Consider the following 26,465-nt stretch of genomic DNA (forward strand, 5'->3'; position numbering starts at 1 on the left):
AACATGTTGTTGTTATATACAAGGATATTGAACAAGCGTTAGATAAATTGGAATAACTCGCTCCTGACGTGATTCAACGCGTACGAATACTTCTCAAGACCTATCGACCTCCTAAGACACCTGAACTCAACATTTCCCAGATTGTCATATTAGGACCGGCACTTGTTACACAGCTTACTCTCAGCACTTTCGCTTTTATTCACAAAGTCGACTTCAAGTTTTGATAGAAAGCTTACCGGATCCTGAAATCTCATTACCATGACCTCATTTTTCAATTTCTCCGGCTCACCGGTGGAGATTGAAATAAAATTACAAGGGGAAGATGATAGACGACAAGTTGAAGTTAAGGGTGAAAAAGATAAGAGGGAAATGTGTCCTGTTTATTATGATGGAGAGAGTGTTGTCGGACAGGTGAGTGGGCAATGCCTGTAAAACGAACGAAAGATATGTTGGTCAGGGAGATAGATAGGAGGAAGCGCATGAAATCCTTGGACGCATGTGGGAATTCGTAGCTAATCCATCTGCTTCAACAGGTTAATGTTCGAGTAAAAGATGGTCGTAAATTTCAACATGACGGAATAAGGATTGAACTTATTGGATCGATAGGTTAGTTTCATACAACCATTCTTATTCATTTTTGAATTTGGTTAATGGTGGAAAAAATACTAACATACTATCATAGAATTATTTTACGATAGAGGAAATCATTATGAATTCGTATCATTATCTCAAGAGTTAGCTGCAGCAGGTGAAATGCGTCAAGCTCAAACTTTTGATTTCATTTTTAAAAATGTTGAGAAACAATATGAATCGTATAGTGGGATAAATGTTAAATTACGGTGAGTTGGTAATTATTTTGTGTCTGATCAAGGCGTCAGGGGCCAATGGATTGAGATCATAAAGAGGGGGTTTGGGAGATCCATCAAAGATTTTTCGTATCACTTGGAAGATCTGTAGAAGCGCAGATCAACAAGGAGGAGTGGTGGATGTGGAATCCCCAACAACAAAACGAATCGTGTCGCTAATATACTTCCAATCACAGGTATTACCTTCGAGTATCATTAAATCGTACGGCTAAAGAGCGTGAAATATGGGTACACTCTTATCGAATGCCACCAGAAGCAAATACAAGTATAAAAATGGAAGTAGGTATAGAAGATTGTTTACATATTGAATTTGAATATAATAAAGCCAAGTAAGTGCAATTACTTTGAATTTAAATATCAAATTGAAGTATTGATTTAATTTAATTTTTTTATCTTTCTCATTTGTTTACAGATATCATTTAAAAGATGTAATAGTTGGAAAAATTTATTTTTTATTAGTTAGAATAAAAATTAAACATATGGAATTATCAATTATAAGAAGAGAAACAACAGGATCAAGTCCAAATCAATATAATGAAAGTGAAACAATAACAAAATTTGAAATTATGGATGGTGCACCTGTAAGAGGTGAAACTATACCAATTAGATTATTTTTAGGTGGATTTGAATTAACTCCAACTTTTAGAGATGTTAATAAAAAATTTAGTACAAGATATTATTTAAATTTAGTTTTAATTGATGAAGAAAATAGAAGATATTTTAAACAACAAGAAATTACTGTTTTTAGAATTCCGTGAGTTTTTTTTTAGGTTTTTTTTTTTATTTGATTTTGATAAATAAATAAATAGATAGATTAAAAGAGCTAATTCTTTATTTAAATAATTTGAATAGTGAGAATTAATTAAATTTAAAAGGAAATTAAAAAGATGGGTTTTTTAATTATTAGATAACAATGATGATTAGAAATTTATAAAAAGTAGAAGAAGAGAATAAAAAGAATATACCTTTGTAAATTACTTAAAGTAACTTAAATACCCAATCAAATATCCCTTTATATACTTTTGTACTGTTAGAAGAATGAATTAATACCCAATTGAATTTCGCAAAAGTTTGATAAATCATAACAATTGATTGAATAAACCTCGTTCATAAACATTAAATGTCAATGACAATTGTCTATTAATATATAACTTTATATCAATCTGAATCTATTCTCTGTATATTGCCAAATAAAATCCATATAGATAATAATGAATAATCATAATACATAAGATGAATGTCCAATCAAAAATGAAAAAATTAATACATTTTTTTAAACAAAAAATCCATAAATATTATCAAACAAGATAAATATCAGATTAAACCTTTATTTCAAAATGATGATTAAAATATAATCTAATTTCTATCCTTTCCACAGTAAACCAGGTATTGCATTGTCTTCCTTTCCATATTCCATATGAATATATTGAATTTTAATTTATCCCCAAGATTATCATTCTTCTTAAACATTTGAATCATTCGTTTATTCTCTTATGATACATGCATAGCTAATCTTCTTATAACAGGAACATTTAACCAAGCAGGAACATCTAGAAGATAAATTGTCAATATCAAGCATGATGTCTTTTTAAAAAAGAAGAAGAAAAATTGAAACTTACAAGTTTCTAATCCTGCAATTTCTCTTGGAGGAGGTAATTGATAAGGTCCAACTTCATCAGTTTCAGGAGTTAATAATAAATGATCAGATTTATCATCAGGTTTTACTCTTGCCGCTACAGCTTTTAAGATTTCATTTGAAATTGGAGCTTCATAATCAGCATTATGATATTGTGATATTAATTTTTGAATTTGTGAAGGTGAAAGTATCCAACAAACGTCGAACAAAATTTCGATATCTCCCATTGTTGCCTTAAATAATGGGTTTCTGATTATCAGCATCAAGATTCATTTTGACTCGTAGACTTAAGGGAAAGTAAGATAGATGATGAAGTTTGATCAAACAATTCAACTTACCTTCTTTAATTGTAATAATTTGGTAGCTTGCATGAGATGTTCAAGCTGTAATAGACCTTCAGGCATATCATGGGATTTACACCATTCTGCAGATAAATACGTCAGCTAAGCCACCTTATCTGAAAAGAAAATAGCTCACCTTCTATTCTAGTTATATTATATTGAATTTGCATGGCTGCAAGAGAAAGATACGATATCAGCTCAATTTTACGTTTCAACTTTGATAAGAGTTTATATATTATAATTGATAACACTTACCCCTCTTCCAACTACAGAAATTTCTTCTCATTATTAAATCATTAAAAGCAATTTGTCCAATCAATTTCAATAATTCAGTAACTACTTGTTGCATTACACTTTCTTCCATATAATAAGATTTAAGGCATTTCCAAACCTTGTTTAATAAGTTCAGAATATCATCCATTGTAGCAGTAGGTTGTGCATTTGCACCCATTGCTCCTCCGATTATTCTTGAAAACATTCTACCAGATCCATCAGCAGTAATGAATCCAGGTAATGATTGTGATTCAATTAAAGCTGGAATAACCATTTTTGTTAATTTCTTTTTAATTTCTAACATTGTTGAAAAGTAAATATTATATTCTAATGAATCTAAATCATGTTTAACTATTCCTATAAGTCTTTCATATGTTTCGAAATCAATATTAGATGTTCCGTCAGCTAAATCGAATCCTGGTCCATAACCTTGAGCTGCATCGTTTTCTGCAATACAAATGAACGATAAGATTTCTTGAACATTAGATAACCAGAATACACCTGGGATTATAATATCTTCGCCTTTGAATGACTGCGAGGTAGTTCAATTCATCAGCTCTGCGCTCCATCCAATCGTTGGACGAGGAGATGAATGAACTCACAATGACATGCTGTTGAATCGCTTGCATGACATTCGCAAGGAATCTCTCACTCTCCGATATCATACCTTGCTTCCACATTTCGTTACTGACCAAACTTATCAAGTGCGCGGGGAATATAACTTCTTTAGCTAGAGGTGTATTATGTAAGGACGGTTGAGGGATTTTCAACTGATATATCAGACCTTGAATGACATCCTCGTCCAAGGGGGAATCGTCTTCGAGTAATCTAACAATCTCGTCTGAAGCATTGTCAAGAACGCTGGGTAGAGGTAAGCCTGACGAGTCTCGCGGACGGATCTGGCCGTTCGTAGGAGGGAACATGACAGATACTGCTCGAGGATTATTAACGTTATTCTTCTTGAGCGCTGTAATTTCATCTGAAAGGTTTCTAGCGTGAGCTCCAGAAGGTCCTGTACCGGTGGTAGAATGCCTTCTATTCCTCCTTCTTGAGGCTGACGGTTGACGATTCTCAACATTAGTCAAATCTTGTAGTGCTCGCAATCCATGCGACTGAGTGGGGGAAGTAGGAGGCTCCCGGTTCACTCGCTCATTTTTGGTGAGAGCGTTCAGAGTATTATGCCTTGAAATCTGTTCTTTGGTAGAAGACAATTCCGCGCGTAGGCTAGCAATGGTATTTTGATCTTCAACATTCTTGGCAATAGTGGAGTCGATCGTATACTGTTTCTCTTCCATCTCAGCTGCTTGAGCGCTAAGCTCTTCGGTCAATCTCTGAATTTCCTTTTCTTGTTCCGATACTCTTTGAGCAATTTCTTTGAGTTTGTTGTCGGTTTCTACTTTCGCAGCTAGAGCTGCTTCGAATTCGCTCAGGGGTACAGTAGGTTTAGAAAGTTCAGCTTCATGTCCTTTTGCTCTAGTAGCAAGCTCATCGTGCTTAGTTTGCCATCCCTCAATTTGAGATTCTAAAGCTCTGATCTTGCTGGAAAGCTCCTTGTTATCGGCAGTTCGCTTTTGTAGATTTTGAGTAAGTTCCACGACCTTGTTTTCAAGTTGGTAGGAAATTTCCTTGAACTTGCTAGCTGACTTCGCTTCCGCCTTGAGTCCTCGGAGTTCCCTGACAGCTAATTTACGTCGCCATTGCGATTGCAATATCACGACTTTACGGAGTTGAGACAGGTAGTTTCGTCGTACGGCCAATCCGCGGAAGAGGGATTGTAATCGAAGTACGGCAGATAACGTTCTCTCTTCCAATGCTCTCTTTCGAGCTTGATGACCTCGAACAACAGCTTGAATCTTGACCACTGCATCCCTCGTCTCTCGGAATGCTTTTCTAGCCAAATATCCTCGCGCAACTTTCTGTATCTTGATAGCAGCGGATTCCCTCTTCTTCTCCTCAACAAATCGTCGAGCGAGAATACCCCGGTACCAGCTTTGTATCTTGATAGTAGAGATTCTAAGGGTCTGATAATGCTTGTACGCTATGCGTCGTCGCACGTTCTTCTGCACCAGAGTAACCAGTTCGTTCAGCCGTTGAGTTCGAAGTGCCTCCAAGAAGGCTAACATTCCCGCTCGGAAGAAGATCTTGGTGAGACCAATTTGGTATTTGTCTTCGTCCTTGAGAGTCTTTTCCAGGATGAGGGAACAGAGACCTTTATAATCGGTATTGGACGACCATTCTTTAGACGACACAAGCATATAGTATCTATTGTACCGATACGGTCAGTATAACAGCCATGTTGGATGGTATTCGTTCTGGACTTACCTCTCTGCAAACTCCTCGAACGTCCATCTAGATGGATAACCTGCACAACTGATTCTAATAGTTTCCAGCACACCACATGCTCGTAATTGACTCAGCACTTGTTGTGGTTCCAATTCCCAAGCCTTCTTAGCTTCGTTAGGCTTGATACATCGAATGTAATGTACATTGGTATTGTTTATAGTATCCATTAAGCTGATTAAGGAGTGTTTAAAGATAGATCCGAGCGTAGGTTTCTTCACCGCTGCTCCTGCTTTCTTGATAGGTCCAGGTCCGGCACCAGCGGTAGACTTAGCATCTCCGTTGGGCTGTTTAGCCGTATTGGCAGCTGATAGAGAGGCGTCTAAGACTTCTTTCAAGAATTCGTTCGTTGAGTTTTGGAGAAGAGCCAGGTGTTCATCGGGAACAGTGTCTCGATTTTTATCAATGAATCCATCGACATCATAGGTAACATCGTGAGCATAATGGGTGATGGTGAAGGCGTTCTGGTTGAATCGAGGCTTCTTGAAAACTTCCTTTTGTTCAGGTTTGGTGAGTTGTTGATGAAGCTTGTTGGCAAAAGAGGCATCTGCTCCTGCTGGCAACCTCGATTCTTCGTCTAACAGCGTCAATATACCCATTTTACCCTCAATAACATCGATACAAGCTTGATTATCGGCGAATTCGATGAAAGTCCAGTTGATTTCCTCTCGCACGTATTCTTCTTGCTCAAGCTAACGTATACGCCCAGGTCAGCTATATTCGAACAGGGTGCCCACTAGCGACTCACCTTGAATACGTGAGCATTAAATTCTTGTTGCAACTTTTCGTTTGCCCAATTGATGCAGAATTGCTCAAATGAGTTCTATGTCCAGTCATCAGCTTACGCGAAATCAGCGGTCTTAAGAGCTGATTTACCTTTTTGAAATGCTCAAAACCGTACTAAAAGCTGTCGTCAATCACTGCTGAAATCATCGCATAGCTGACTTACTATATCCAAGACACCGATGAATTTGGTAGCTTTCTTTGCACCTTCACCACCTTCACCCAACAGACTCTCATTGACAACTCCCACGAGCCACTATAGGTTCAATGTCAGTTGATGGTGCGTCTCCTGTAAGCGTCAACTTCAACTCACATCGAACAGACAAGTATATATGAATTTGGCAACAGAATCCCTAACAACCATAGCTTGCGCAGATCCGAGGTTCGTCACGATCTTCTCGCTTCTTGTGATCAATTGTTTCTTCACGGTCCATTTCTTGAACTCCGCGAGAGGTAATCCAAGTAAATTGGTTGCTAAAGCTAGAGCGGGATCCTCATCGGCGAGTACAGCATCTGTTCTAGCTTGAGTGATCCTGATGTTACCAATATGCAGAAGTGCCGCTAAGAGTCTGAAAATTGACCATTGCTTTTCCACTGATATTCCTACTGTCGATAAGGCATTCTGCGTCTCTCTAAATTCCTTCGAGTCATCGACACCTGGTATAGGGGTCGAGTTTGGTCCACCTCCAGCCATGTATGCGAAATCCGACGGATTGGACGTTAGAGATAGATCTTTACGTTCTTTGGATGGTGCGCCAGAGAGCAATTGGTAAAAAATATGGTAATTTCGTTCAGAATCTGGTTGGTAAACCAATCTTGACCGTTCAAGCAAGTAGGTCCGTATTCTAGCTCCTACGATATCGTGCTTTTGATCGAAGAGGATCTATTGGCATTTGTGATATATCAGTATCTCCGTTCTCGTCGAGCAATATACTATACCCTGAGATTCTTCCCATTCACGACCAACGATCGCAATCCAACAGATCGCCTTCTGCTCGTCTGGCTGGCATTCATCCCATATTATACTTGAGAAGCAGAAATACTCACCTCAATGTATTTACCGAATCTAGACGAATTATCATTTCGTGTGGTCTTGGCATTACCAAATGCCTCCATAATAGGGTTTGAAGCTAATATCTGTTTTTCAACCTCACTCATCCCATCATCTTCTGCACCGATCTCTCTCCTTCGTCCTCCTGCGGATTGTTTATTTGGATCATCGACCGAAGCGAAATATCGGAGAATGAATTTAGCTGAAACTGTTTTACCGGCTCCACTACAACCATTTGAACATCAGTCGACGTCCAAGATGGATTCTCTTGATAATCCAAAAAAAAGTAGTTTCCGACCAAGAGAATTGTTGAGAGCACTCACGATTCTCCACTGACTACAATAGTCTGATCTCCTGCTCCTGTTGGGTCAGTTCCACCTCCGCCGGATCCCCGCCTCATACAATCCAAAGCCTCTTCTGCTATGGCAAATAAATGAGGTTCAAGCTCCCCTTTCTTCCTTCCAGCATACGCTTGGATGATCTCTGGTCCATCTGTGCAGACAAACGGGTCAGTTCTCATAGTCTGTTTATTCGAAGCGCGTAATAGCTCACATATGGACAATGGGCTGAAAGGGTTTAAGGCAACCTTGATTGTCAAGAGTCAGCTACGAGATCTGCCTGAAGCTCACACTGAGGAACTCACCAGTACGATACCGGAGTAGGTATACGGCAGATGTCTACTATATCTCGTTGAAATAGCATGGAGGACTAACAAGATAGTCATCAATTTCTCCTGGCCTCATATTTCAATAACAGACTGATAGCTCACCGGAAGGTTCGTTCAAGTTACTCAGACTCGCTAAATCTTCTGAACTTTCTAATAAAGGAGGATTTCTTAACGGTGGGAGTTGATCTTGACCTGGTGGTGGAGTGGAAGGTTGTACGTTCGCTGCAGCATTGTCTGCACTAGCAGCGGCCAAGACGGAATAAGGGAATTTGAGGGTTTTTGAATTGCTAGTATCTGAATCGTTGGTTACCGTTAATGATACTTCTGAAGAAGATGAACTTTCATCTTGAGGTAAGATTATTGAAGAGACTGTTCCTGCTACCCAACCTGAATGAGGATCGGGTAACCATACTCTAGTACCTTTTGAATATGCCAATGACATTTTGATTGGGTATATATGCGAGGTATGTTATTTTAGGTTCTTTTCGACCATATACCTTCTTTCTCAGGTGTTAATAGGTGGTCTTTTCGATGAGGTGGCAATGAATATCGTTGAATCGGATTCCGTGTCCGTGCGTTATCGTATTTGTTGGTGAGCTGATCAACAACTCCTTACGACTGATTCTACTTGACAAGCGGACTTATGCGCTAAACCTGATTGGTGACACTTGAGAATAGTAAGAGAAGGAATTACTGCAAGAGACCAATGAAAGGAGTTCAGGCTACAGGCAACCGACTGTTATGAATTCGATGAGAATCAAGCTGAAGATGTCTATCAAAACAGCTAACGACGATACATACACACACACACACAACAAAAGGCCAAGACGCGACTAAAACAGAACGCGTGGGAAGTGGAAGCGAGTGGAGGACGGAATCTTTTATTGTTCTATCATACTACTCATAGAATGCCACGTCATGCTCTGTATCGCTTGTCAGTAATTCGGCTAAATCAACTGACCGGGATGTTTTGGGTTATCGCAAGACCGAAAGAGATCGCATGGTGATTGTTTTCGTGATTCGAGTCGAGAAGATGACAGTCCAATACGACGTACTGTACATCAGGAATCCTTCCCACAGAGATGCAAGTTAGAAGAGCGGATCTCCGTCTTACCTGTGTCTTGAATATTGTGCTCTGCTCACATCAAATTATTGACGAACATAGACAAAATGTCTCCAGCCAATCAAGATGACTTTCAATCATCTCTAGATACAGTAATATCACACATATCCAAACGACAATCATCAATTGACAAGATTCCTATATTACCTACATCTGATTCAATCGCCAACTCAATTTCATCTTTACCATCTAGTTTACCTGAAATAGGTCTGGGTGTTTCAGCAACCACAAATTACTTGATTGAAAATGTTTTACCTGGTATACTTCAAGCTCAAAATGGGCCAAGGTATTACGGATTTGTCGTTGGAGGAGTAACGCCAGCTGCACAATTAGCTGATATTCTAGCAACAAGTTATGATGAAAATGTTCAAGTAAATTTACATCAACAAACTGCTTCTACTGCTATTGATCAACGTACTTTAGAGTTAGTTTTGGATTTATTAGATATACCGAGAAGTACGTTTATGGGTAGGACGATTACGACTGGTGCGACAGCTTCCAATGTTCTTGGATTAGGTGAGTGCCCATATTGTGAATGATGTCTTTATCATGATCTTTCTACGTATATCTTACTTTGTCATTGACGATTTACGCTTAACCGTATCCCGAATTCAGCCTGCGCACGGGATCATCTACTCTCACAATCGCCTCATTTACCTTCAAATTACTCATGGGCCCGAGATGGACCTCCATCCGCACCAGGACTACCTTCACCACCGATCGTGATTCTCTCGTTGTATCCACACTTTTCAATATCAAAAGCAGCTTCTTTAGTTGGATTAGGCTCAAGTCCGAAGATCATCCAACAACTCTCCGCTCATTCAGAAGACGAATTAGCATTTGATTTGAGCAAATTCGAGAATCGCTTAAAAGCTGAACAAGAAATTAGAAGAGGTGTAATAGTGGTTTATGGTGTAGGAGAAGTGAATACTGGTGGATTCGGGAGAGATCTCGATAAAGTTGCGGATCTTTGTAGGCAGTATGGAGCATGGTTACATGTTGACGCTGGTGAGTCAGCGCATGATGACGATAATTACCCGTTGACGCGGCTCTGCCCAACCTTGTGCTGATAATAAGTGCTTCATTCTAGCATTTGGAGGCTTTGCTGGACTCATGCCTGAGTTGTCACCCTATACAAAAGATATGGACAAAGCAGATAGTTTAACGCTTGATGGTGAGTATATTCGCTGTTGACCGGTTTCAACCGTAACATGAGATGACTTTACTGATCGGACACTTGTAAAAGGTCATAAATGGCTTAACGTAAGCCTCAGGACGATCTCTTCTTTGGTTCAGCGAATTACAGCTAAATTGTGTGGTTCGATTGTTTTACAGGTCCCGTACGACTGTGGTCTATTCTACACTCGTCATACATCATCTTTGACAAATATCTTCCAACCTCCTTCAGCTTCCGCTCCAGCTTATCTAGCATCTAATGCTACTACTGTTGAGCAAGGCATTGAGGGGGACTTACCGGAAGGTACAATTTTAGCAGCTGACGTACCTAGTCCCTTATTCGTCAATATCGAGAATTCCAGGAGATTTAGGGCATTACCTTTATTGGCTAGTCTACTGAGTCTAGGTAAAGAGGGTTATAGAGGTGAGTCAATACCCCCCTCAAAGAGGCTAAATTTTAAAAATTAGGCTAATCTTCATTGTCCGTGGATTGATAAGAAATCATAACGAAAAATATTCATTTCGCAAGATCAATAGCTATTTATATTGATAAATCAGAAAATTACGAATTACTTAATTCTTCTCCTTCACATTTAAAAAGTTCCCAAAAGGACTCAATAATTTCATCAAATATTGTATTATTTAGACCATCTAAAAATTCACCTTATCCACCTTCAATTCCTACTTCATCTATAAGATTAACTAAAATTATCAATGATTCTAAACAATTATATGTTTCTGCAACTTCTTGGAGAGGTCAAAGTGCAATTAGAATAGCTGTTAGTAATTACCTAACGGATGAAAAAAGGGATTTACAAATTGTTCTGAATGTTTTAGAAAAAGTTGGGAAAGGGGAAGAAGTAGATTTTATCAATTGATTCGAATAGATGTTATATCATGCATTGAGATGAAATGTATTGGAAGTTTGAATGCGCAGGAGCGAGCCTCGAACTTGGCTGAACCGATAAGTTCGGATTTGCTGAAATAAGGAGCACATTGATAAGATGGACCAGTCTATCTTATTTCCTGTATAGAAAGTATAAATACGCATGAGCGAGTCTAGAATTTAGCTGAACCGATGACCTCGGATTCGCCGGAATAAGGAGCACATTGATAAGAAAGATATACATCATTTCAAAGCGATTTCGTCATGATAAACGAGATTAAAATTATGTTGATACAGCAAATCGAATCGTCATGATCCGGCCGTGGGGTCTCTTGACGTATTGTAATGAGCTCCGACAAGTACACGAGTAAAAGCATCGTAATCATACCTCGCTAAGCAACCACAGATACGTAAAGTTATACAAAGGAAGTTGTGTTGTAATCAAGTCCGACAAGGTAGAAGAATAAAAGGATTACACTTATACCTCGCTAAGTAATCACTAACACGTAGAGATATATGAAGAGAAGTCGAGCTCGTCATCGATGACAATAGAATGATCCTTTCAACTTCCCTTCGAAGTCAAAACGTAATCCGAATCGAAAAGCGAAGGCAAATACATAGCTCAAGTCATGTATCTGACTCGATGGATTGAAAAAAGATATAAGACCATCAAAGTGCTCTGTTCTTCCTTTACATTTTGTATCTTCTCATATATCATATATAAGGCAATACTACTTACTTTCCGGTTTCTATAAGACTAAGGTAAGATGGTAAGAAATGAGAGTGATGATTCTAGGGCCTTTTCAGAAGAATTTCTTCAATCCGGCGAATGGTCCCCATATAGAGACCCCCAGCAAGGTTGTGCGCCAGGAACGGCTGGTGTTGAAAGTAAGTAATACTTCTTTAACGACAAGGACAGGATAAGCTCATGTTTTACTTGTAACTATCAAAGGGGCAGTAATATTAGCCGATTTGACACATAGAATATTGTCTTCAAATAGGTCTACCAGAGATCAAGATCTTAAAAAGGTTTTAAATATGAAAAACGCAAATCACACTATTATCGGTGAAGAATCCATTGATACTGTACTTACAGAACTATTAGAATCATATCCTGAACGTATCGAAGATACTGGTAACATCTCTCATGGAGATACAATTTCCGCAGATGGAATTTCGTCAGTGTCATTGAGACAACAAAGACCCAGTGTACGTAAAAGAGTATCGGATATTGAAGGAGATAACAACGGATCAGTCGATGATATGCGAACTAGAAGGTCCACTTCAGGATCAAACTCCGGTGGTGATCAGGATATAAAGCCATTGAATGACCCTACTAGTCCAGCATCGAACGCCAAATACTTTTGGGAACATCAAACGGATTCGTCAATGCCAACACTCGAGGAAGATAGGCAATGTAGCTCCCCTAGTCCAGTGTAGTCAACTCTGCATGAATTGCGACCAAGAAATCCTTCTCAGGAACATTCAGGTCTTCTCTTTTCTTATTCTATTTCTGATTCATGCAAACCAAAACAATCGAGTTATGTATATATAGGAGAATCGTTGGAAGCCAAATCCCAACCTTGTTTGGAGGATATTTCCTTTGAAATTAGGTGATTGCTTGCTCGTTCGAAATTTGTTTTCCCCCCTCAAGTGATTTCCAGTTTAACTATAGTCTCTCTTTCATATATTTGTTCAAATATCGTAGCCTGCAACAATCCCATAGTGTTAACGTTTGTCTTGTGGTCAGTCGAATCTAATTCCCATCATAAAAGAAGGACTCATGTTATGCATGTACATATCCTGACTTTTCTCTTCATGGCGTGCACTGTCTCATCATTTTGCCGTGATTTTGAAATTGCAATCATTGGAAGCGCTCTTGATGAAAAATCTGTACTGGATACTTCTTGAATGGTGGGTTTCTCAAAAGGCCCGGCCCAGGAAGCAGTCTTTTGAGTCATACGTACACCAAGAAGCTGAACAAGGGGTAATTTTACTCAACTTCAGTATTATCGATACTATGTGGCTTCTGGCAGTGATCGAGGAAGCTTTGTCTCCGGGATGACCGGAGTAAAACGCTTCCAAATAGATTCATGCGAGAAGGCCAACCTGAATTTCTTACGAGTATATATGTGCCTTAGAATCATTGGGGATTATCTTCTCAATGTTAATTTGAATATCGTGCCTCTTCGTACAACCTCACTACATGATGCCCGGTAATTCAAACAGTACTGAAAGTGAGTATCGATATTGTGCTCAAGATGCAAATGGCACTCTGCTACAGGGACAAACTGATTGAAATTGCAACTACAGATTCGAGCAACCTTACTGACGGCACACTCATTGCTGAAAATTCTATGACTCGAGCACGACGAGCGAGAAATGCGGGTAAATCTTCATCGTTACACATATTAACACAAGGAGGAAACGATGATCTAGGTTTCGATGGTCGACTGGCCTCATTAATTTCGATGCAATACAATATCAACGATGGTGAAACGTCAGATAGCCAAATAGTTGATCAAATAACCAGTCAAATGGGACTAGTCAGTAAACTAAGATTATGTACTTCCAGTTGGTTCTATAAGTTACAGAGAATGTATAGGTCGAGTAGGCTACATGACAGTCAACTAGCGCAAGTATCCCAGTGCCGCTTGGCTTTGAATTTCAGTACGCTTTGACCTCTTGATATACAGCATAGATATATATAGCCAACAATGTGCCAACGTATTCATCTACGGCCATAGAATCCAGAAAGCACCGGGTCCCGTCTGCTCCCCGCAGTTAAGTTGGATATCGCTCGGTTAGTACCAAGGTGGGGGACCACTTGGGAATCCCGGGTGCTGTAGTTTTTGAATTTTTGTTGCTTTGGCTTTCAAAGTTTTCGATATACCTTATATGTAACAATGGATTCAACTTTTTGAGAAACGACTCTTGAATCAAATGATTAGCAAGGAGGTCCAAAGGATGTGCCCATTTTTAGCGCGGATTGCAATAAATGTTCCGATCAAAAATCAAACGCGATTCGATTGCCACGAACACACAATTACACGCGACTTATAAGTGAGTAGGTTGACGTAAGGTGTGATGTTGAGGAGTGGCTGGAAAGGTAAAGGTAAAAACGCGTCGAATCGAACGAAGACCCTGAACATTTCATGTCTTATTCAACTTGATACAAATCTCATCATTCCTTCACATCATCATTATTCTGTGTTGTCCTGTGATATCATCTTTGTCGATCATCCCCGCATCCCTTTCTTGTCGCATACTATCTTGATCTACCATCCGGCATTCGACGCGAAGAACTTTAGGCCGTCAAGAGAGGGAATTACGATGTTATTGAACGAACTTGTCAAGTCCGGTCCATTGGCTAAGATCTGGTTATCTGCACATCAAGAGAAGAAGCTCACTAAGCAACAAGCATTGAATGTCGACGTCGGAGAATCTGTTGGTGAGTTGTCAGCTGCTTGACGTGCTTCTATCTCTTCCGTTGACGCTGATAGTCGGTGATGCAGACGCGATCCTAACTCAGGATGCTGCTCAACCTCTTCGATCCTCAGGACCATTGATGTTGGGTGTAGTAAGGATTTACTCGCGAAAAGTGGGATACTTATTCGATGACTGTAAAGAAGCGAGAGAACGTATTTCACTCGTGAGCTTCCAATACCTCAGCCATCTTTATTGATGAAGGTCAAAGCTGACTGATTGTCAACGTGCAGGCCTTTCGACCTGGTATAGTAGATTTACCAGAAGACCAAATTCGAGCTTCGAAGAATGCAATCACTTTCCCAGACGTACGAAATGATTTTGACTTCTTAGATTGGACTTGGACTGGACCTTCTTTCACTGCTCCAGAAATCTCATTGGCGGAAGCTCCAATCAATTTACCTAGAACACGTGAATTTGGTGCATATAATTTCGGTCGACCAGCTGCACCCTCGATATATGGAGGTTCTACTGCCGCGTCAAGATCATCACAAGATCTCGATGGAAGCGGTCTAGATACGAACGATTTCTCAGGTATTGATCTAGGCTTGGATCTTGAAGGAGATATCTCAATGGATGTTGAACAAGGAAGAGATCTCATGACGCCCATTTCCAGATACAGTAGAGAAGGAAGTGCTGCTCTTCGAGCGAAATCTAGGGAGTCAATAGGATTGGGTTCTGCCCAAGGGGGTCTCGATCTCGAGCCTCTGGATCTTGGTTTAGACTTTGATAATTTGGATCAACCCTTGCCCGAGCTGGAAGCTAGATCCAGGAGAGAATGTAGGTAACCTGTCTCTACATTGGAGAAGTCGATTTCATGCTAAAATATTATCAATAATACTAGCGAGTGCCTTATCAACGCCACCTCCTCTATCACCAACTGCAGCAGCTGACCTCACACTTGACGCCGAGATTGCAGCTCAAATAGCAGCAGCGCCTCAGACAGCCGCCAAACCCAAACGACCCAGGTTGGTTCAAGCCGATGCAGAATTAGAACTTCCAGATGAGCCTCGTGATCTCTCTTCCATATTAGGCGAAGAGCGATACATCCCTTCAGATCCGGAAGCTATACGACTACAGGAGATCATGGCTGATCCCTCGGCACACTTTTTACCTATAATCAGAGTCGGCGGGGAGAATATGATATTCGCCGGTCCTCCTGGCCTTGCACCTGAATTAGCAGAACTGTTTACCTTCCCCTCAAATGTACTGAGACGATCTCGCGGAGTCGAAGAGGAAGACCGTGCATCCAAACGACCTCGTTTGGAAGAAGAGGAAGACGTAGAAGCCGGACGAAGAGTAGAAAGAGGGAGTGAACCATTCGAATTTCCGTCTGGGTTTGGGCAAGATATTGGATTAGATGATTCCTACGCACTACAACCTGAAGATGAACCTCTGATCACACCGAGAGCTACAAGAGTGCTACCAAGAGAACCTTCCATCGCTCCGTCACGCGCCGAATCGATAGCGAGAGAAATTCAATTTGGTGATGAAAGAGGGGAATTTACTTTATCGTTGTTCGATTCTCGTATGGCTGCTGGAAGAGAAGAATTCAGTCAATCGCAATTGAGCCAACAATCAACGCCTACCAAATCATCAGAACGGACAACTACGACAGGAGGGTTTTCCAAGAACACGAGTATGGCAATGGGTCTTTTGAGAAAAGAATTGGATGCGATTGAGGAGGAAGATAAAGTGCTTAGCTTTGAGAAATTGGCTGATAAAGTGAGTGATGCGTCTGGCAGGAAGACGAACAAGGGGCTGATGGTCACATTGGTGTAGTCGACTAAACGCGCTGCATCTTCATTCTTCTTCGAGCTTCTCGTGTTGGGTACTCGAGATTGTGTAAAATTGGAACAATCTACCCCGTATGAGGATATCAAAGTCAGAGGTAAAGAAAAGCTTTGGCCTGAAGGCGAGGGATTAGGCGGAGAGGCAATAACCGCCTAATGGAATGTCAATAATAATGATCAACCCTGAGAAGAAGTTTTTTGTATAAGGTAGCAGGGATCAATGTGAAGAAACGTCTTCCTTAATTTGTTCTTTGCAGGTCAAGGATCTTTCTTGTTTGTGTAATATAGTATCATTCATACGTTTCTGGCGATAATTAGTGTTTGTAGGTTTCTTGCTATAAGGCTAATTCAGTATATATCTTCATACATATACTTATCCATATTCATAAAAACTGGCTGGATTCAATGCGATAATGATAATTATGAACGAAATGTATTAAATCTCCCACTTTCAAACTTATCTGTGATCCACGAGATACCACTCTTATACAAGTAGCGCTATAGGAATCACTGGAACAAGATCGAATGCATTTGATGTCAACATGATGTAATATGGTATTCTTAGCTAATGTAAAACAAAAAATCTAATGGGTCTATATAAAGAATCTTTTAATTGTCATTAAAAATTTTAATCTTTTTCTCTTCCCCAAAAAACCTCTTCATCATCATCATCATCTTCTTCTTCTTCTCCTTTAAAATCAATTGAATTCCAAGGTAATGAACCTTTAAAATTTCTACCTAAAACATTTAAATAATTCTCTAATTTATCTTGATTTTCATCTTCTACTATAATTGATTTATTTTTGATTAATTTAGGACACCATTCAAATAAATTAATTAAATTTGGATTTGAAATATGATAAGGATGAATTTTTTTAAAAGGATTTCTTAATAATTTTTTTAAAGATAAAGGTTTATTACAACCCGTTGGACTATTTAAAAAAGGTTTGAAACCAAACTTTAATTCACCTGAATAATGTTTTGTCAAATCAGAATTATCATCATTTATACCTATATAATTAAATTTTTCTTTTGGAAATGAAATTGCTTGTCTATGCAAATTTTTAAATCTTTTTCATCAATTAAAGAAAATTAGCTTCTTACTTTTTCGCACTTCCTCTCCGCACCCCACGAAAAAACCCAACTCACCTCAACTCTTTCATTCCATATCCTACTACTGTAATTTTTTTTGGATAAACATTTGTAACTTCTTTGAATCTTGCTATTGAAAATAATAAATTTTGATAACTATCTAAAGCGAATTCTTCTGTTGTTGCTCTTAAATTTAATGGTAGAGGTGGTTTAGATTCTTCTGATCCTATTGGAATTGGCGTTGAAGGTAATAATCCCAGAGCATGAGCTAAGTTGTGATATGATAAAGCTTCTGAAAGAGGTGGTGAGGGCGGTAAACGAGTTGCACCACTATATAAATATCACTAATCAGCTGAATCTTTTCACGAAAATCTTTCGGAATGATGGGCATATCGTGAACACAAATCGTAGATCTTTGAAACGAAGGAGAATACCGTATAATTCGAATTCAACTCACCCGCTGAATACCAATAAAGCCTTATTGTCCTTTTGTAATTCCTCTACACCTCTCCTTATATGCTTGACATACGTTCTAACACTTCCATCCCTTTGCATAGGCTCTAATACCCAATCATCATTTTCGTTAACTTTCGAAGCATCATGTCCTAACCAAATAGCATGTCCAGGGACCATAATTAAATGATCTAATTCCTTATATCTCGAATCTCGTTCCAAAGTAGTTTCTATTGATAAAGGTATACCAGAACGTAATTGATGAGGTGTAACTTCAGAATCCCATCCTTCATCTATTATTCCATATGATTTCGTCGAAGATAGGCTGAAACTTGGTGCGGAAGATGAGGTAGAAAGGAATAGATAATTCACATTTAATAGAAATGATCCTGATAAGCATAATATCAATAGAAATACAGCTAAATTTGTCAACCTCGTACGTGAGCGTAAAGTTTGTAAGATTTGTTGAGATGATGATAGATTATGAGTTGGTGGAAGAGATGGAAAATACGTTCGATTACGCCTTGATGTTGAAGAAGATGTCGGTAAAGGCAACATCGTGTTTTTGTGGTTATATGAGTGTTTCGTTCATAGATAGCTTCCAGGTCCGAGTCCTTGAGTTCTTCTAACCCTTCCCGATGGCAGACTTGATGAATTGTCGACGAATTAATATAGCAATGAAATATTAAATATAAATCAATAATTTAGCTCATGTTTGGTTTCACTCGCTTTGATTGATATTATCGCTTCGGTCAATTCCCGAACGAACAAGTTTAATGTAATTTCATCCACACTTGATATTCTCATTCTACCTTTCAATAATTGCATACCCTTGAACAAGCAATTTCGTCCGAGAGATCGCCAATCCTACGGAGATGAGTTGACATGACGATGTTATCACCGACTCAAGTCCCTTTACCTTCTTCTCCTAGTACGATTGCATCTAGAAGGTCATCATCTTCAACACCTTATCAACCTTCTCCACTTTCTTCTCCTTTTACTTCTTTTCGTCCACGCTTGGATCGAAATGTTACCTCTCTCACTGTTCGTCAAGAACCCGTTGACCCTTTCAGAGAAGGCTCAATAATCAGCGTTAATCAACCCGTAGGATCCATTTCGATAAGTCCGAATAGTAGAGATGTCTGTCTCGCTTCTAGAAAAGGATTATATATCTTGGATTTGGTCAATCTCAATAATGCACCTAGGTTTATACCTCAAGGTGGAACTTGGCAGATCGCTGAGTGAGTACAGCTTGATCAGACTTCTAATTAACGTTCTTGACCAATGCTTGGTGCTGATCGGAACACGTAGCGTACAATGGTCCCCTCATCCATCCACCGCAAATTTAATCCTTTCGACTTCCTCTCAGAAATTACTAGTATGGGATTTAGCAGCGCAAAAAGCATTGAAAAAAAGTATAGATGCTCATGCAAGGGCAATAACCGATATAAATTGGCATGCACTCAATCCGAATCTCATGGCTACTGTTTCTATGGATGCAGGAATTAGAGGATGGGATCTTAGATGTTGGGATAGACCATTTATGAGACTTTGTGCATGGGATGGCTCAGGAACTCAGGTGAAATGGAATAGAAGGCATGAATATGTGCTGGCTACCGCTCATAATAATTCGGTACAGATCTGGGATAATAGGGTGAGATTCAGCTTCGTCAGTTTAAATGAAGAATGCAAGGCTGATATATCTATTATTTTGTCGAGTAGAAAGGTTCAATTCCCTTGACAATTATTCACGCTCACGAATCCAAAATATACGGCATAGATTGGGACAGAAGGGATAGGGATAAGATTGTTACTTGCTCGCTTGGTATGCTTCATCTCCTCCTTAGTATGGTATCGATTGGGTTGCTGAGATATCGCCTGTAGACAAAACGGTCAAATTCTGGACAGTCCCCGAATTACGTTCCACTGTGTCTGGTATTGCCGACTCTGACCCATTTGCAACGGTCACTGCTCCTGAAAAACCCACATCGACTCTGACTACCTCTTACCCCGTCTGGCGAGCTCGTAACCTACCTTTCGGTCGAGGTGTTCTCTCCTTACCTCAACGAGGCGAAGAAGCTCTAGAACTTTTCTCACCAGACGATGACACGCCTGTAGAACGGTTCGAAGGACACGACAATGTGGTCAAAGATTTTGTTTGGCGTGTAAGAGGTGGAGAAAATGCTTCTTTCGAGGATAGAGATTTCCAATTGATCACATGGGGTAAAGATCGAACATTACGCATTTGGCCAGTCGAAAAGTCAGTCATGGAGACAGTTGGATACAGGTATGGAGGAAGTATCGATGTCTTAGTCTCGAGAAGAGGAGCACCTGATATCACATATACCGTGGATCCGCTCGATGCTGATGACTCCGTGAAATTACCTCCACCTTTGGTCAATCCAAGTAATTTGACTAGGCAAAAGCCTAATCCCAACAAAGTGGTCGAAGTTGGCATGACTCGTGGAGGAACCAAACAAAAAGGAATGGACCAATTAGAATGGTTAACTAAAGTGGTCAAAACTGTTCCTTCGCCCGAAGCTTCCACTATACCCTCAAGAGTAGGGTCAATGAGTAGAAATCCAAGTAGATCAAGAGGTCCAAGTGTTGAAGGGACAAGAAACGATTGGATTTCTCTCAAGGACGAGTTGGTCTTGCTCAATAAGCTCTTCCCGAGACCTAAGATCAATTTTGAAAAGGTATGTTCCGCTAAAAATTTGGTATAATCTTAAGCTAATTTTGCCGGATGCATATAGATCGATCTGGTCCAACGCAGATTGACAATGTCTATGCAAGGTCCATGGGCGAATGGCGATAGAATGGCGTTCATCCGAATCCACTGGTCATTTCCTCCAAACTATCCTTACGGTCCTGAACATCCAACATTCGAATTAGAACGCAACCCGACTGTGTCATCCGTTAGTAGGCAACTCATGGTAACTACCATCCAAGAACGACGAGCGCATAATAGACAGTGTCTTATTCCAGCCACTGGGTTTCTGCTTGGCTCGCAGGAGCGGATGGGCAGGAGAATGCTGGAGGAAGAGAGTGATTCAGAAAGTGAAAAAGGTGTTGACAATCAAAGGCTGGGCAATGTACCCATGTTAATCAGGACTTGTGGTGCTACGTTTGGTCCGAACGGTAAGCGTAGGGAAAATTTCAAGTTGCCGTGCATGGCTGACAAAATAGAATTACATAGGCCAACTCGTATGCTTTTTCCCTAAGCAAGTCGTACTCCCTAGGACCAGGATTACCTCCCGCTCACCGTCAATTACCAGAGACATAAACCCATCTCCTATGATCAAAGCTATCACTGCTCTAGCTAAATTGCAGAACCCTCACAAGAGGAATGCAATACGGTATAGACCTCGGCTTAAAAAATTTGACAATGTACCCCCTCCTCAGGTCCAAGCTGGATCCACAATGACTATACACGACGTGTCCTATCTTTCACAGCCCCATGCTGGATTAGCAAGAGTGTACTCAACCTCCGTGGAGAATAATCTGACTCATGCGCTAGAAGCGAAGAAGCTTGATCATGCTGAAGTGTGGTCAACCCTTAGGGGAGTATTGAGCGATCCTCCACCTGCGTATACTGCTTTGCCCCCACTGGGTCATAGAATAAATGGTATCAAAACGGAGCGGTATGGATGGGAAAGATCGATGATTAGGAGGAAGAGAGTGATTGATCAAATGTACATTTTAGCATCTTTATCAGCCCTTGAAGCGGACTTTCGAGCTGACATGGGTATCATAGGTTCAAAGTCTTGATCTCCGAGAGGAATTTCCAACTCTTAGCGCTGGTTTCATGCATTTTACTGGACCACGACAAGTCAACGCAAATTCCCTCATTTACAGAAAACATCGTTACAAGAAGTCCAGAGCAAGATTATTTCACTTTGCCGAAATTCTCTCACCACAATCATCCCCTTACTCATATCACACCTACCCGACAACGTACGGCTGGATCTTTACCCCATAGTCCAACTACAATGGGAGGTCCTGGTTCGGGTCCTGGAGCTTCGGGATTTCGAAATTCAGGCTGGTCACAAATGTTGAACCCCTCTGCAATCTCCCTTCGAGGCGCTTTGACACCTAAAGAACGCACTTCTTTCTCGGATCTACCTTTCAATATCGCTCGTAGTGGTACAAACGGATCTCAAATACCTGCACAGACGCCAGGTAGTTATGATGAATACAATTCATCACCTTCAGGTATGATCATACCAGCAAACACCGTGGCTTCTTCAAGAAAAGGTGATAATAATAGTCCAAGACATGGTCAAGTACAAAGACCAAAATTCGCTCATTCAATTTCTGGATCGACATCAGCTTCACCACCTATCATAACTCCTCTGAAATCTAGTGGTACTGAGCGCTCGTATACTTCAATAGGGGGTGAATCGAAACATAAAGTTTCGTTTGGTTCCGTTTCACCGCTAAATAAAGGAATTATGACTCGAGCTGGAACTGCACCCCCATCCGTATTGCCATCAGGATCTACCGGTTATAACACGCCCATTGGGTATGGGGTTCAAACTCCGAGTGGCTTTGTAGGCAAGAAGTTGGCGAGAACTTGTGGAATCAAATTGGATTTCCCAAGGGATGAAAGGTGAGTCAACGAAGATATCTGGTATCGATTTGACCTGAGGAACTGTTTATTCTCGACAACGTCAACTGCTGACCAATGCTGACCATATACAATGATCAATAGTCCACCACTCACTCTGTTGTCGGAAGAGATCAAATCGCAATGCGAGCTCTGGAAGCTTACCTACGCAGATTTCCTCCTCCGAATGGGTCTTTTGGCAGTCAGAGCCGAACTGCTGAAATATGTATTCATTTCTAACAATGCACTTTCAATTAGTGGAGCTGCTAGCGGGGTGAAAGTGGTAGAGAAGAAAAAAGATCCTCTTCCGGATATAGGTGATATGCAGAATCATGTTCAAGGTGAGCTGTGTTCCGTTCACTTGACGCAATATCGAAGCTGAACAACTTTCGTTGATGTAGTCTGCATACCATGTACGAGTCATATTGAAGGAAATTGTCCAAGCTGTAGTAAATCATATAAGAAGGCTATGTGTTCCTACTGTAGGCTACCTATTAAAGGTGAGTCTATCCTTATAAAAGCCAAGTGGATTTAAATGCTAATCGATATTCAGGTTTATCAATGGGATGTTCGATTTGTGCGCACAAACTACATTCCAAATGTTTTCAACGATATTTCTATGACGACATAAAAACTCCTATCACATGTCCTGCTTGTACCTGTTCATGTTTATCACATAAAGGAATATCTACACCTTTTTATACAATTACAAATATAACAAATACTACAAAACCTTCTCCAGCAATCACAAGAGGATTCGCAAGAGGTTCAATTACTCCTGTTTCTTCAACAACGGTTAATGAAAATTCAACAAGAGGTAGAATTACATATGCGAGTTTAGCTAAATTAGGAAGTATAAAAGAAGGTTTAGGAATTTCAAATACAAATACAAATACTACTCATAATAATAATATTGGTGGTACGACAAGTGGAATTATCAATGCATTAGGATTAAGTCCTGAGAACGAAGATTCAAATAAGGATGTTACTAAAAAAGATGAAGGTTTATTAGGTAGAACTAGATGGGGTGAAGGTGGTTTGTTACCCTGGAAAGGACATGGATAAGTTGATCCTTTTTTTTGTATTTATCGTTGTATTGTAAATCTATTATGCTCTTTTTCCAATACTTACATGTCATGTGAAATTTATACGCATGAATCGTTGAACCAATTTGCCCAGAAATCACAAAATATTCTAGATTTCACTCACGCACGGATGTCTCAGCCGACGGCGTGCGCCGGAAATGAAATGAAACGACAAAAAAGTTGATTTTTGTTTTGTTCTGCAAAAAGAAGTGAAACGAGAACAATACAAAATCGAGTAAATTGAATTTTCCGATATTTCAGCTTTGTCATTTTGTGGAAAGACAATATGGAAAGTACCTCTGTCATTTCATAGATATTTTGATGAAAAGTTCAATCACGAAGTGAGAAATGCTAAAGGCGGTTTCATTATCTCCGAACATGTACCTGTTCACCTTTGTTTTTTTCAGCATAGACTCAAACCTAAATGCTTTCCCGTAAAATAGCAGCTGCTGTGAGGATCAATGTAGTTATAAATATGTTTATATATGTTCAAAGCTGGACTAGATGAAATAAAATTCAGATCAATTACATCGCAATCCTTCATATCTTGATTATATCGAACAGTATCTTTCGACAACACCCCAATTCTCTTTGCTTTACGATCTATCCAGAAAATGTCAGTATACGAATGGCCACTATCAGAAGCAAATGAAATCCCAAATTCACGATATATTTCATTTTTGACTATACCATCGCAATCCCGCAATTCAATCTTACCCCAATCTCACACCTCAAAATTCACAGATATACCAAAACTTATCGGAGACGTTATTTGTTATATCAAACGAGATCAAACAGAACCACAAATAACAACTAAACCTAAGCATCGGTTTTCAAAATTCAAAAAATCAACGAATTTGACGAGAATAATACCTATTTTAAGTATATTTTTGATCATTCTCACATTTACATATTTGGCTTTACGGAAATCACCGAATTCCGATCAAGATAATATGGTTTTCCTCAAGCGATCCTCTCCATCTTTGTTTGAGATTATGTATGAGGAAGAAGGTGTTCCTACTGGATTTGCAGAGTGAATGTAGTTGATGATGCTAGTAAGTATGTGTTTTGTACTGTATCATCAAGCTGATAGGGATATGTCGCCAGGACTTCGATTCAGTAATTTCCTCCTTGACTTTGTGTCAACATCGTGTCACTAGTGTGTCAACTTGTGTTGAAAAGTCATAATTTTTTATCCGATATGGGAACCTCGAATGGACATTGGCTACCGTGATATTCTTACAACTATCTTATATTTAGTACCCTGTTTACGATATGCGAACCCATTATAATCTATTGAAAATTGGGTCATCTCGGTTATCTTATTTCTCGATCGAGAATATGACCCAAGAGCAGAGAAGCAGCTCTTGGAAAAACAATTCTTATGTATTCTTGTGTACTTGAGAGAGCAGGCCACAAGCTTGAGCTATAATGTTGAGGTCTCGCTGTAGGGCACACTTGCTAAATGCCCTGGTAGACCCACCATTTCGACACCATTTGGTGGTGGACATGGGAAGTGGAGGTGAATGATGACCGTGGAAAAGTAAGAGTCCACTGGCTGTGTTGACGAGATGTATTTCGTCGCGACTTGTGCCAGACGACATTATTAATGCTGATCCTTTATAGAAGTGAGTTGAGCAACTCACCCTATTTGAGTGAGCGAAAGTAGCAAGATGTCGCGAGATCCTTATGTAGATGTCAAAAGGTGGGTGTTTTGCCTTGAATATCAATGATCCAGCTATTCGCTTCCTTGTATTCTCCTTATATTCAGGTCAGACACGCGCTAATGTCATTCATAGGGAGATAGAATCGACACTTTCGACATTACCTGATTTACTTACTGCATACGCCTCATCACCATCCTCTTCACAACATCATGAAGCTCAAGAAGAACTACGAAATACCTTACAAATTCTCGAAGGCGATTTCGAGGATTTGGAAGAAAGTGTAAGGGTCGTAGCTGAAATGGGTGATAGATGGGGTATCTCAACTCAGGAAGTATCGTCAAGAAGAAAATTCTTACAAAGAGTGAAGAAGGAGATTGATGTACGTGCTCTTCTCGCTCTTCACAACTTATCGTGGATCGTTGAAGGTTTGAAAAAAGTAAATAAAGCTGATTTGATTTATTGATTGATGTAGGGATTAAGAGCCAAAGTATCACCTAATAAAGGAAAAGGAAAAGCTAAAATGAGTGGACAAAATGGAAGGTATAAAGATAATCCGTATGAAGATGAAAGAGGGTATAGAGAAGATGATGAAGATTTAGAGGAAGCTAAAAGATGGGAAGCTGAACAACAACAGGTAATTTATGGTCTATCTGAAACTTTCTCAAATGAAGTGATCACTGATATGGATTTATACGATATAGCTATACGTTCAAAGACAAGATGATACTCTTGGAGTCATATCAGGTACTTTACATACGCTGGCTAGTCAAGCAGGTTTAATAGGTAACGAAGTTGCCGAGCAAAGCGAGTGAGTATAATTCCCCCTTGAAACATTGAGGTTGTGATCTGAAAGGCTAATCACATTGTATTGTCGTGCAGGATGCTGGATGATTTGGGTAATAGAGTAGATACAACAGATTCAAAGTTGACGAAAGTATCAAGGACGATGCAGGACTTTATAAGGCGGAATGAAGGTGAGCTATTAAAGATATTAGTCGAAATCGTAGTTGACTTACATAACCTGATGTAATGCTACAGAAACGAAATCAGGCTGGTGCATTGGTATACTCATTGTCATACTGATGATATTACTTTTATTGGTCATCATCACCTAGTCCTGGATGACTGTCATCCAGTA

General features: G+C 39.7%; 10 protein-coding genes and 1 non-coding gene across 11 annotated transcripts; 9 read left to right on the forward strand and 2 right to left on the reverse strand.

Annotated features, from left to right (window-relative positions):
• Positions 1-258: 258 nt before the first annotated feature.
• Positions 259-1,624, forward strand: I206_101566 (uncharacterized protein; the record flags this gene model as incomplete). Its single annotated transcript, XM_019158167.1, has 5 exons — positions 259-411; positions 534-606; positions 683-839; positions 1,043-1,195; positions 1,279-1,624. The coding sequence occupies 5 exons, from the start codon at positions 259-261 to the stop codon at positions 1,622-1,624; spliced, it is 882 nt and encodes a 293-aa protein (XP_019008780.1).
• A 733-nt stretch (positions 1,625-2,357) lies between these two features.
• On the reverse strand, positions 2,358-8,399 carry I206_101567 (uncharacterized protein; the record flags this gene model as incomplete). The annotated part of the gene is made up of 16 exons (XM_019158166.1): positions 2,358-2,416; positions 2,486-2,735; positions 2,841-2,926; positions 2,980-3,015; positions 3,099-3,648; positions 3,719-5,378; positions 5,439-6,148; positions 6,205-6,279; positions 6,333-6,356; positions 6,406-6,495; positions 6,553-7,122; positions 7,287-7,515; positions 7,614-7,782; positions 7,843-7,876; positions 7,934-7,998; positions 8,060-8,399. The coding sequence occupies 16 exons, from the start codon at positions 8,397-8,399 to the stop codon at positions 2,358-2,360; spliced, it is 4,947 nt and encodes a 1,648-aa protein (XP_019008779.1).
• A 728-nt stretch (positions 8,400-9,127) lies between these two features.
• I206_101568 (uncharacterized protein) lies at positions 9,128-11,134 on the forward strand (the record flags this gene model as incomplete). Its single annotated transcript, XM_019158165.1, has 6 exons — positions 9,128-9,596; positions 9,696-10,088; positions 10,171-10,254; positions 10,327-10,343; positions 10,416-10,680; positions 10,755-11,134. The coding sequence occupies 6 exons, from the start codon at positions 9,128-9,130 to the stop codon at positions 11,132-11,134; spliced, it is 1,608 nt and encodes a 535-aa protein (XP_019008778.1).
• Positions 11,135-11,909: 775 nt separating this feature from the next.
• I206_101569 (uncharacterized protein) lies at positions 11,910-12,582 on the forward strand (the record flags this gene model as incomplete). Its single annotated transcript, XM_019158164.1, has 2 exons — positions 11,910-12,030; positions 12,095-12,582. 2 exons carry the CDS (start codon positions 11,910-11,912, stop codon positions 12,580-12,582), a joined length of 609 nt encoding a protein of 202 aa, XP_019008777.1.
• A 769-nt stretch (positions 12,583-13,351) lies between these two features.
• Positions 13,352-13,776, forward strand: I206_101570 (uncharacterized protein; the record flags this gene model as incomplete). The annotated part of the gene is made up of 3 exons (XM_019158163.1): positions 13,352-13,379; positions 13,456-13,635; positions 13,718-13,776. 3 exons carry the CDS (start codon positions 13,352-13,354, stop codon positions 13,774-13,776), a joined length of 267 nt encoding a protein of 88 aa, XP_019008776.1.
• A 102-nt stretch (positions 13,777-13,878) lies between these two features.
• On the forward strand, positions 13,879-13,993 carry I206_101571. The gene has a single exon (XR_002021939.2). It is a non-coding gene; the product is annotated as a 5S ribosomal RNA (ribosomal RNA).
• A 482-nt stretch (positions 13,994-14,475) lies between these two features.
• Positions 14,476-16,578, forward strand: I206_101572 (uncharacterized protein; the record flags this gene model as incomplete). Its single annotated transcript, XM_019158162.1, has 5 exons — positions 14,476-14,593; positions 14,658-14,794; positions 14,862-15,408; positions 15,473-16,353; positions 16,411-16,578. 5 exons carry the CDS (start codon positions 14,476-14,478, stop codon positions 16,576-16,578), a joined length of 1,851 nt encoding a protein of 616 aa, XP_019008775.1.
• A 471-nt stretch (positions 16,579-17,049) lies between these two features.
• Positions 17,050-18,524, reverse strand: I206_101573 (uncharacterized protein; the record flags this gene model as incomplete). The annotated part of the gene is made up of 3 exons (XM_019158161.1): positions 17,050-17,491; positions 17,571-17,843; positions 17,971-18,524. 3 exons carry the CDS (start codon positions 18,522-18,524, stop codon positions 17,050-17,052), a joined length of 1,269 nt encoding a protein of 422 aa, XP_019008774.1.
• Positions 18,525-18,857: 333 nt separating this feature from the next.
• I206_101574 (uncharacterized protein) lies at positions 18,858-23,640 on the forward strand (the record flags this gene model as incomplete). The annotated part of the gene is made up of 10 exons (XM_019158160.1): positions 18,858-19,207; positions 19,278-19,620; positions 19,689-19,791; positions 19,851-20,665; positions 20,723-21,107; positions 21,166-21,661; positions 21,724-22,578; positions 22,681-22,916; positions 22,977-23,075; positions 23,129-23,640. 10 exons carry the CDS (start codon positions 18,858-18,860, stop codon positions 23,638-23,640), a joined length of 4,194 nt encoding a protein of 1,397 aa, XP_019008773.1.
• Positions 23,641-24,274: 634 nt separating this feature from the next.
• I206_101575 (uncharacterized protein) lies at positions 24,275-24,697 on the forward strand (the record flags this gene model as incomplete). Its single annotated transcript, XM_019158159.1, has 1 exon — positions 24,275-24,697. One exon carries the CDS (start codon positions 24,275-24,277, stop codon positions 24,695-24,697), a length of 423 nt encoding a protein of 140 aa, XP_019008772.1.
• A 636-nt stretch (positions 24,698-25,333) lies between these two features.
• I206_101576 (uncharacterized protein) lies at positions 25,334-26,442 on the forward strand (the record flags this gene model as incomplete). The annotated part of the gene is made up of 6 exons (XM_070202418.1): positions 25,334-25,365; positions 25,460-25,706; positions 25,800-25,961; positions 26,029-26,135; positions 26,207-26,301; positions 26,366-26,442. 6 exons carry the CDS (start codon positions 25,334-25,336, stop codon positions 26,440-26,442), a joined length of 720 nt encoding a protein of 239 aa, XP_070058519.1.
• Between the last annotated feature and the right edge of the window lie 23 nt (positions 26,443-26,465).

Source organism: Kwoniella pini, chromosome 2 (assembly GCF_000512605.2).
Source record: "Kwoniella pini CBS 10737 chromosome 2, complete sequence".
NCBI classification, from domain to species: domain Eukaryota; kingdom Fungi; phylum Basidiomycota; class Tremellomycetes; order Tremellales; family Cryptococcaceae; genus Kwoniella; species Kwoniella pini.